Source organism: Cherax quadricarinatus, chromosome 81, assembly GCF_038502225.1.
Source record: "Cherax quadricarinatus isolate ZL_2023a chromosome 81, ASM3850222v1, whole genome shotgun sequence".
Lineage (NCBI taxonomy): Eukaryota > Metazoa > Arthropoda > Malacostraca > Decapoda > Parastacidae > Cherax > Cherax quadricarinatus.
Genome location: NC_091372.1, coordinates 12,868,604 through 12,880,681, shown reverse-complemented (window position 1 = coordinate 12,880,681; position 12,078 = coordinate 12,868,604). Strand labels below are relative to the sequence as shown.

Here is a 12,078-nt window from a genome sequence, read left to right as displayed (position 1 = left end):
ACATTTCCAAAACATCCTGAGGACAAGGCAGAAGCAAAGTTCTTCGGACAGTTTTTTAGTAATAGTCAAACCTACTGAGCTTCAACCAGGTCCAAATAGGGAAAAGAGACAGAAAAGAGATGGGGACTCTCCTTCCAAACAATAACATTTCCTCCTCCTCCCTTCTCAGCACTGTTCTAGGAGGCACTCAACTCTTTTTCAGCAAAGTAAAGTGAGGTTAAATTTGCATTTATTTCATCTAATTCTCTTGTATTTATGTATGTATTTTAGTATTAAGCAGTGTTTAAATTATTTTATACAACCCAATCAATGTATAATATGCCAATAATAATTGGATATCTTTTCAAGGGAGCGGATTAATCGTTTTCCCTGTATTTCTTATGGGAAAATTTGTTTGGTATACGTCCTGTTTGATATAAGTCCAAGGTCCTGGAATGGATTAAGGATGTATACCAAGGTACCACTGTATTGTTATTATTCACTTTTCATCCATTGTCGGTATTTATGGTGTTATTGTTCACTTTTCATCCATCATCAGTATTTATGGTGATGTTATTGTTCACTTTTCATCCATTATCAGTGTTTATGATGTTGTTATTGTTCATTTTTCATCCATCATCAGTGTTTATGGTGTTGTTATTGTTCATTTTTCATCCATCATCAGTGTTTATGGTGTTGTTATTGTTCATTTTTCATCCAACATCAGTATTTTTGGTGATAGAAAATGTCAAATGTGAGAGTTGTGGTATAATATATTGGAAAATGTTACACTGGCCTGAAAAGAATTTAGTAGATACTGAGTGCATGACTGTCCCACAGGATGGTGGCGGTATGATGAACGAACAAATACTGACCTTGAGGAAGCTTACAATAAAGGAGAATCATCCATCACACTGCTCATAGCTGGCTTCCTCTATGATATTGACTTTGCCAACCTGAAACAAGCCCGTAAGGGCTACCAAGGGTTGTGCAGACGTATCAAGCGTGATGCAGTTTCCTCATCGGCCAAGGGTGTTGCTGGTCTCTCTGATAACATGCTAAGGGGCAAGAGGTCAGGACGGTGTAAGGGACGCAAAAGGAAACTTTCTAAAAAATAAATATGTGCATTCTGGATTTTTAAGTAAATTTTATTTTCAGTATAAAATAAAAAGCTCATACTAAAGTGATACGTCAGTAATATCTATATTTATATCTTTTTTTTACCTTACTAGGCATTTCCTGCCAAGGCAGGGTGACCTAAAGAAGAAACTGCATTCACCGTCATTCACTCAATTGTCATCTTTCCAGAAGTGTGCTGACATCACAATCAGATTATCCCTCTGTCTGCAGCATCCCCACCCATCCTTCAGAGTGCAAGCACTGCCCTTCCCACCTCCAGGACTCAAGTCTGACTAACCAGTTTCCCCTGAATCTCTTCATAAGTTATCCTGCTCACACTCCAACAGTACATTTATTAAAAACAACTCTTCTCCATTCACTCCTATGTAACATGCTCACACAGGCCTGCTGGATCCTCAAGCCACTAAAACTCAAAACCTCTTGTTCCCCCTCCCTCCAACCATTCCTGGGATGACTCCTTCCCTATCTAACTTCCATGCCAAATATATATGTTGACTTCATCAATGTATCGTAGTCCATCCTCTCTACATGGCCAGACCACCTCAGAAACCTCTCCTCAGCTCTGAATTATTCACTTGGTCATCCCATATTGTCTTTGAATTTATTCACACTGAATTCCTCAAGTGCTACATCTCTGCTGGCTCTAGTATCCTTTTCACTGCATCGTTGAAAAGCCATGCCTCACACCCATATAAAAGTGTTGGTACCACTTTACTCTGATATGTATATTTTTTTCAACATGCTGGTCATATCCCACTGAGGCAGGGTAACCCAAAAACAAAAAACACTTTCACCATCATTCACACATAATCACTGTCTTTGCAGAGGTGTACAGATATAACAGTTCAGATGTCACTCCAAACAGCAAATATCCCAGACCCCTCCTGTAAAGTGCAAGCATTGTACATTCCCATCTACAGGACTCAAGTCTGGCTAACTGGTTTCCCTGAATCCCTTTACAAAATATTATCCTTCTCACACTCCAGCAGCTTGTCAGGTCCCAACAACCTTTCGTCTCCGTTCACTCCTATCTAACATGCTCGCACATGCCTGCTGCATGTCCAAGCCCCTTACACACAAAACCTCTTTTACCCTCTCCCTCCATCTTTTCCTAGGACAACCCCAACTCCTCCTCCCCTCCACTATAGATTAATACACCCTCCTAGTTATCCTGTTTAGCTCCACCCTCTCTAAATGACCAAACCACCTCAACAACCCCTCTTCATCCCTCCAACTAATATTTTTAGTAACTCCACACCTCCTAATTTCCACACTATGAATTCTTTGCATAATATTTACACCACACATTGCCCTTAGACACACCATCTCCCCTCCCTCCAGCTTCTTGCTGCAGCATTTACAACCCATGCTTCACACCCATATAAAATTGTTGGTACCACTATACTGTCGTACATTCCCTTCTTTGCCTCCATGGATAACATTTTTTGTTCCCACAAATACTTCAGCACACCACTTGCCTTTTTTTCCTTCATCAGTTCCCTGATTAACCTCATCCTTCATAAACCCATCTGCTGACAAGTCAGCCCCCAAATAACTGAAAACATTAATTTCTTCCATACTCCCTCCTTCCCTAGAGTGGAAGTTAGGAAAGACGGAAGAATACCAAGAATGGTTGGAGGGAAGGGGTTAAAGAGGCTTTGAGTATTAGGGGCTTGAGCATCCAGCAGTTATAACCATGTTTCTGATTGTGTGGGCATGTTGGATAGGAGTGAATGGAAACAAGTGGTTTTTTAATGCATGTGCTATTAGAGTGTGAGCAAAGTAACTTTTATGAATATATTCAAGAAAAACAGTTAATTGACTTGAGTCTTGGAAGGTGGGAGGAGCCGTACCCAAGAAAACTAAAACTATATAGAGTATTGTACAGTATGTGCACCTCAGCTTGAAAGTACAAATTTGCTACTCATAACTTCTGCTTTACCTCAGACTGTGACATTCAGCCATAGTAATCATGTTTTAAAATATCTCATCGATATTACTGAGTTTTCTTCATTATAGGGAAAATATGCTGCAAAATATGTATGGTACATCATGTGAAAATAGTGTGTGATGACTGGAAAGGTATGGTGTACTGACATTATTACATAGATAAATGTACAGGCACTTTTCAAGACATTTATCTCGAAAACATTTTAGCACAAGTCGAGTGGCTTCAAGGACTGGGACTAAAGAAGCTGCTTGTAATGCAACATTTCCTCATTAAATGTCTTGAAAAGTTTATATATGCCTTTAAAAACTGTGTTTGTAATACACTATGTATGCATGGAAGAGCTAATTTAACTGTATTTTTCTCCCCTTGCTTGTTGAATTTTTCTCACTTATGTACTTCAGATGCTTCATAGTACGTGAGACTTGGTATATGCAGGAAAATATATTGTATTTCAAAATCTGTCATCCTGATTAACACAAAAAATGGTTCATATAACTTTAATTTATAATGCAGTTTTTATCATAAAAACATTTCTATAGTTTAAATTTGGTTAATGGAGTAAAGTAGCTAACCCAAAAACTTATGATTTATTTCATCTCTGAGTACTTTCAGGTATTTTCTTACATTGTTCAACATTCCCATAAGGAAGACTTCAAAAATAATTTTGTAAAAGAAAACAAATATGTACTTAGATGTTGTAATTTGTTGCCAGGTATCTATTGTATTGTATTGATTTTCCTGACACGCCTATGGCATAAGACACAAATAATCCACACTATGAGAAAGAAACTTCTGACGACATTTCGGTCCGACTTGGACCATTAACTAGTCACACGTTTCAACTCAAGTTAGACAAAAATATCATCACGAGTTTTTTTTCCTATGTGCGGGTTATTTGTGTACTGTTCTAGTAACGGTATTGTGTGTGTTTATTCTCAGTGAAATAAGTTTCATAATTATGCATCAAACAGGGTTATATTTAGATATTTGTAATCTATAGGTATATTATTTTTCCATATTAACCCATAATATGGAGGGGAAACTTAAGATAACATTTTCAGTCCATCATTGACAATATCAAGTGACACGTATGTGGAGAGAGAGACATTTTGTTGGCAGTGAAGGTTGTATTTACAGCATTTTGTCCATAACAACTGGACAAAACTATGAGAGAAAATGGGACAGGTTAGATGAAGAGGTGTACTCATCTGTAAGTGGTTGCAAGGGTTGAGTCTTAACTTCTGTCCCTGCCTCTGAACTTGCCGCTTGCCAGATTCACTCTCTCCTAGCCTTGTGAGCCTTATATTACCGGTTTTTAGAACTATATATGGAGGCTTCCTTCACCATTTTGGTAAGGCGTAATGATGAAGTTCTATGTAACTTGTATTTTGGTTGCTCTTTGTTAAATTATTATTATTATAATCAAAAAGAAACACTAAGCCACAAAGGGCTATACAGCTAATTGTTAAAAATAAATACTCTTAGCTAGTCATTAAAAATACAATAACTGAAACCTAATGAGTATTGTTCATGTTTGCTGTTTTTCGTGTTAAAGAAATGCCTGCTGTACATGACATTTGTAGTGTACACTATAAACAAGTTGATTCATTAGATACCTGCAAAACTTGGCTTTTTCAGTTCAATACAGGGAATATATATGGAAGACAGTAGAAGATGAGGTAATCAGTCCCTTGGGTGCAAGAGACTTTTTTTTCTTTGTGTAATTTTGCAAGGGTGGATGACTGACTACCTCATCTTTTACTGTTTTTCATATATGGTCTCTGTATTGAATTAAAAAAGCCACTGGTTGATGAAGTGTCTTCAAAATAAAGATACCCAGGTTTAGCAAAGTTATCTAATTCTTGCAGCTTGTGTACATTTTAATGGAAAATCTTTCATCACATTTGCAGCTTGAATTGACAGTAGATCATTTAAATGTTTTCCAGTTTAATTTTATGAACCTCAAGTTTACAATTAATTTATAACTACAATATTTACAACTAACACACAATTTGGAAAAGAAATTTTTGATAATATTTTAGTCTATAATGGAGCAAAATGTTATGTGAAGTTTCTTCTGCAAAGTGTGTTAGTTGTTCTAGCCATGCATGGTACTGCTACTTTCATTCTATTGTAACTATGTTTATGTAGTGAGGCAGACCATGCAGCAGCCCCCGTCTTCCTCCTCTCTGTTTATCCACTTAACAGAATTTTTCAAAAGTATTTTGTTATCTAGTTTTTATTTGCATATTGTATATTCCATGAGGAAACATTTGTATTGCACATTAATACTTCAGTTATATTAAAGCAACATGACCTCATTCATAATGGAATAATACATTCAGTTATTTTTGATATGTTATTTCATTGGCCATTCCCATCATGGTTATGTGCATATTATCTGTAATGAAATATTCTTATGAAATTATGCATACAATATTTCACTTATATGGAAAATAAACTGTGGTCGTAGTTAGGATACATTAATACCTGGGGTGATATTTACCTGTCTGAGGAACATTGCTTTGTGCCTTACATAAATCACAAGTTTATTTCTAATCAGAAATATTTCCATCTAATGTATTAAAAGTTATTTTATATTGACAGTAGTGGATATGTAAATAAAATCTTGAACTTGGCAATGTTAATGGGTGTTTTATTTGTTTCTTATGGTATTGAGAAAATTCTGAGAGAGTATTATCAAAACACAAGTAGCAGGTTTGTATACAGTGACCAGCCAGTAGTAGGTTGGAATACAGTGGCCAGCCAGTAGTTGGTTGGTACACACTGGCCAGCCAGTAGTAGATTGATGTATAGTGGCCAACCAGTAGTAGGTTGGTATATAGTGGCCAGCCAGTGAGGTAGTACATTACTAGTAGTAGGTTGGTATACAGTGGCCAGTCAGTAGTAGGTTGGTATATAGTGGCCAGCCAGTAGTAGGTTGGTATATAGTGGCCAGCCAGTAGTAGATTGATGTATAGTGGCCAGTCAGTAGTAGGTTGGTATATAGTGGCCAGCCAGTGAGGTAGTACATTACTAGTAGTAGGTTGATATATAGTGGCCAGCCAGTGAGGTAGTACATTACTAGTAGTAGGTTGATATATAGTGGCCAGCCAGTGAGGTAGTACATTACTAGTAGTAGGATGGTATACAGTGGCCAGCCAGTAGTAGGTTGGTATATAGTGGCCAGCCAGTAGTAGGTTGGTATATAGTGGCCAGCCAGTAGTAGGTTGGTATACAGTGGCCAACCAGTAGTAGGGTGATATATAGTGGCCAGCCAGTAGTAGGTTGGTATATAGTGGCCAGCCAGTAGTAGGTTGGTATATAGTGGCCAGCCAGTAGTAGGTTGGTATATAGTGGCCAGCCAGTGAAGTAGTACATTACCACTATCCTTTTGTACAAGTGTGACACGGGAAACTCTTAAGTATCTTGCACTCGGCCAGGTTTGTTCATCTTTCTGTCTTTTGAAAAAGTAAGACGAGACAAATCTTACAAACTTCTGCATTTTGTATACAAAGGCTTACTGGTGACAGGTAACAAAGAAAAGAAAGTGGTGCAGAGTATGCATGTAGTGTGACATTTCTCATGACCTTATTAAGTTCTTCACAGAATAAAATATTGTCACAATACAGCTTGTTCTGCACGTATCTTTTGTTCAACACTTTTGCTTACTTTTTGTGTGATTCTTAAAAGCTCTTATTCCTGTAATATTTGTTTAGTAATATATATGAGACCTGGTTTGAGTGTGTTGTGTGGGCATAGTGATACACACAACCATTAACACAACTACACACCTATATCAGACATGTCAATATTATCCAAGAGATTTAAAAAAGAAGTGTTTAAAACCTCGATAACTACAAATCAAAAGATTTCAAGCCCCAGCCACTGTTTTCAGACAATGAGATGTGCAAACCATGCCAAACTTGATGTACACAAAAGAATTGATAGACTGGTAGAAGGTGAATCATATTCTTTAGGTGATGTATAATCCCTGCAGGTGTAGCACTTCCCTGTGAATATAAAGAACAAAAAGGCACAATACCATGACCAGAACAATACACAAATAATCCACACATAGGAGAAAGGAGCAGCTTATAATGATGTTTCAGTCCGACTTGGACTATGTAAATGGTCCACGTCAAACTGAAACATCGTCATTGTAAACTCCTCCTCCTATCCTATGTGCAGGTTATTTCTGTGAATATAATACAATAACAAATTTTTAACTAATCTTCAAGAAACTAGCAGCTACAATTTTTTTTTTTTTTTTTTTTTTTTTTTTTTTTTTTTTTTTTTTTTTTTTTTTTTTTTTTTTTTTTTTTTTTTTTTTTTTTTTTAGAAAAATCATATATAATTGCATCCATTATGTTGCCACTGTCATGAGTAGAAAAGATAATTACAAGATGTGTTTTGTCTTTTAAGAGAGGCACTTTGATACTCTTAAAGAGCTCTTGTATGAGGAATTAAAGCTACCTTCCTCTTCTTTGGGTCAAACTAGAGTACTTTCCAATTCCCCAAGCTCCATATGACTCCTATGAGTTTACTAGTTTCCTATTAGTGTAACATAAATCATAATGATTGTAGTCATGAACACCCTTCACATGCTACATGTGAGAGATGCATTCCTGGCTCATGGCACATAAAGTGATCTCAGTATAATATGTGAAACACAGGGATTCTTTCTGACACATTGCAAATTCCATATGAACTTACTAAGCATGTACTAAATGGTCATATAAAAAAAAATTAATGTGATCAAAAAATAACCAAGAAAAAATATAAATCCATATTCGGTCATTATGTAATACAAAATTGGAGGTGAAAAAAAAAATTCTTTATTTTGACCCATTTGTTATGAGCATACCAGATAATATTTTAACAGCACTCAAAGTCTTTGATTAACAGTAACTTGCTACAGATACAGTATCAGCATTTTTTTTGTGAATATACTTTAATAATGTAATAAGTAGTTTTGTTGTAGGCAGACAAACTAGTGTCTAGCATAACAGTACTCCCTGGAAGATGAAATAAATAAAAGTACTTGCGATTATTAATTTTTAAAGTGATTTTGCTGACTGAGTTAATCAGATAGAGTACCTGTATCATATGTATATCATGTTCACTGCTAATGTGATAACTTCATTTTTAACCTTGGGTTTATTTTTCAGGCTGGTGGCAGTACGATGAACGTACCAGTTATGAATTAGAGGCTGCTTATGGGACTGGTCAACGGGCTTGTGAAGTTCTAGTTGCAGGATTTCTCTATATCATTGACTTTGATCGAATGGTGCAGCTGAGACGCAATGACCCTAGCAGGCGACGACGTATTAAGAGAGATCTCAGTTCCATTCCTAAAAAGGGTGTTGCTGGCATTAAACTTCCAAGCCAGTTAGAAGCCGAATTGTCGGCCCTTCAGTCGGCTGCACATGCTATACATATAGCTAATCCTGGAGATACTGGTATACCTAGTGATTTAGGAGATAATATTGGCTCTGCTGCTAATAACAATGATCTCTGTCCCCGTACACCCACTGCCCCTAGTAACACTCCACAGACTCCACATACTCCGAGTGCAGCAAGCAGTAGTAGTGGATCTCCCGATACCACCGAACCGACACACTTGCACTCCTTGAGTATAGATTCTCATCACCACCATTATCACCATCTTCCACAGCACCATCATCATTTTCACCATCACCAGCTTCACATCCCACAGCATCTCACTCACAATTTAAGCACAGCCAATGATCACAGCATTTTGGCAAACACCGTGCACTCGCATCATTTACACCAGCCCAGTCATCAAAACAATTCTTCTCATCATCATCATCATCATCTCCACTCCTCTATATCACCTCTAACAGACAGTGAACCAAATGAGATTGATGACTCCAGTATCTCTGGCACAGTTGAAGCCACCACAGATCTGGAAGCTTCAGTTTATCAGATAGACCAACTCTCTCTCTCAGCAGATGCTGCAGAATTTTACCCACTTGATTCTACTGAAGATTCTAATGAGGAGACAGAGCAATACCATCTAACTCTTTCATCGGAAGATGAACAACTTTGATTTTATAACTAAGTACTGATATGTCTGTGATCAATATGACTTTTTCACAAAAGCCTACAATTTAGACAATGTTCATGTTTGTCCTGGAACATTATTAATCAAGTCATAAACTGATAATGGTAAAGGGTGGTCCAAAATAGAGGAGGGCCCCATTTGTGTGGCTCTTAGGTTCCTGACCCCATATAGGAAGCGAAAATTGCCAGCGGGTGGAAAGCATTTTTCATCATTGAATGTGTCTAAAATGCCTGATAGCATGTTTACACTTATCATATACGTATTAAGTGCTTAATACAGCTAGGCATAAAAAAACAAAGTAAATTACTCAGTAAATACAGTATTTACCTTAAAATATGGTGCCAGTTGCCCTTCCCTTAAGGAAGTGTTGTATGAAAACATTGGTAAAAGCACTGAGCATAATAAACAATGGCTCAATTGAAAGCCAGTGAAAACATGAAACACCAAAAAGAGGTGCTGTATATGCTGGGTCCTCCTGTATGTGTAAAGTTTCCTCTCCAAATTGTTGGTTATTTGTGATTTGCTCCAGCCATGGTATTGTAACTTTTATTCAAAATCATTTTTTGTATAGTACTGTAATATTAAATATAAATGCTGTACAGTATATTCATTCCTTATTTTTGCTGAGAGTCAACAATTTTAAAAGGTTGTCGCAGAGCTCACGGTGATCCTCCCAGTCTCAGTTTTTATATACAGTACAGTGGATCCTCAAAAATCGAACTTAATCCGTTCCAGGAGCTAGTTCTAAATTTGAAAAGTCTGAAATTCGAAGCAATATTTCCCATAAGAAATAATGGAAATACAATTAATCCGTTCCAGAAACCCAAAAATATTCACACAAAAAATACATTTTATAGAGATTAATTACAGTTTTACATACAACAAATATTATAGTTTTTAATTATGTATAGTAATACATATAAAATAACATTTTTACTTACCTTTATTGAAGATTGGTGATGGCATCTGGAAGATAGGGAGGAGGAGGGAGGGAGTTGGGGTTAGTGTTTGGAAGGAGAATCCCCCTCCATGAGGACTTCAGGTAAATCCCTCTCTGGGGTTACTTCCCTTCTCTGTCTTTTTATGCCACTAGGACCAGCTTGAGAGTCACTGGACCCCTGTCTCACAAAATAACTGTCCACAGTCCTCTGTTTCTGGCGCCTCTTTAACATTTCCCTAAAATGGGACATGGTTCTGTCACTGAACTTGTTGTAAAGATGGCTTGTTTCAGCTTGCTCAGGGTGGTACTTCTGCACAAACATTTGGACATCATTCCACTTGGCACAAATCTCCTTAATCTTTGAAGAAGGCACCTCATCCACTCCCTATATTAACACCTTTCGCAACATCAGCTTCCTTGATTTGTTCTTTCTTTAACAGGATAGAACCAATGGTCGACTTGTTTTTCCCATACATCATGACAAGCTCAACAAGTCTCACACCACTCTCATACTTCTGTATTATTTCCTTCTTCACATCTATGGTGTTTCTCACTTTCTTTACCACAGGGGTACCACTAGCAAGTTTCTTTGGGCCCATGGCAGCTTATTTCACAGTGCCACAAGCACTAAACACAACGAAATAATCGTAAAATGCGTGAATGAGAGAGCAGGTTAGTGTTCACTCAAACATAAACAAAGCTAGACTGCTCATGGCGCCTGTGCGGGGACGCGGACAGAGCGGGCGGCAGACAGGTCCCGTACCCGGCGGTCCGAAAATAGGGGCGCGTTCGATAATAGGGACACAGTTTGTCCGAAAAAATGGTCCTATTTTCGAAACGTTCCATATGTGATACGTTCGATTTTTGAGGTTCCACTGTATATATACATGTATATAAACATATGTACTGCAGTAGTTCAATGAACATTCAAGTTTTGTTTGACGCTCAAAGAAGTGGAGTTGAAAGCTGCCTCTGAGCCACGGAGTTTCAAAACTTAACATTGTTTCTTTGCATCATTTAACTATTTACATTTTATTTTATTTTTATGCAAATAAGTAAATATTTTCACTGGATGACATAAAAGTATCATTGCATTTATTAATGCTGATTAGTGTCTTTATTCAATTCCTCAGACAGGTTTTAAATTAATAGTTTAGTAATAATGTATCTATACTTTTTTACATAATTTGTATTTATCAACGGAAAAACTTTTCATACATATAAATGTACTTTCACCCTTAATTCTGGGATTATATAAGTAGTTCTTTGTGAAAATATATTGGAAGAATACTGAACCTCCTATGACTTTGTTATCCTCACTGCTGGTCTTCAATATGAAGACATTTTCTTGTATTACAGACCCATCATGGAAGGTTCCTTCATGCTGCTGACAGACTTTTGATCCAGGGAATTGCCTTGACCTATTCCTTGGATCAAATGTGATTGCCTCCCATGCTCCCCAGGCACTGTATGACCCCCACAGGTTTAGCACTCCTCCCGATGAATGTAATACAGTAATTTGACAATTTTGTTTACAGTATTTTGAACTCCTGTTTTAAGCTTATCAGTATATGAGTCTTAAGAAACTGTAATACTCTATGTACTATGTATATGAATGATATTTGTTTTATAAAAGTCTTAAGTGTTTGCTTCAGTGCTGTATGACCCTTGTGGGTTTAGCACTTAGTTATGATTATAATAATAATATTTGCTTGTGTTCAATGATATTCACCAAACTCTGGTGGCCTGGCGGCTAAAGCTCTCGCTTCACACGGCGAGGGCCTGGGTTCGATTCCCAGCCAGAGTAAAAACATTGGGCGTGTTTCTTTCCACCTGTTGTCTATGTTCCCCATCAGTAAAATGGGTACCTGGGTGTTAGTCGACTGGTGTGGGTCGCATCCTGGGACACTGACCTAATTTGCCCGACATGTGGTGCATAACAAGCGGCTTTCTATATAGTAGTATGTCATTGTTGTCAGC

General features: G+C 37.3%; 1 protein-coding gene across 1 annotated transcript in view; it reads left to right on the top strand.

Annotated features, from left to right (window-relative positions):
- Positions 1–12,078, top strand: part of LOC128699786 (E3 ubiquitin-protein ligase RNF146-B) — a 28,906-nt gene extending 16,828 nt beyond the window's left edge. The window contains exon 4 of the mRNA XM_053792519.2: positions 8,242–12,078. Coding sequence (XP_053648494.1) covers positions 8,242–9,143 — 902 coding nt within the window. The 3' untranslated portion in view covers positions 9,144–12,078. The remainder of the gene's footprint in view (positions 1–8,241) is intronic.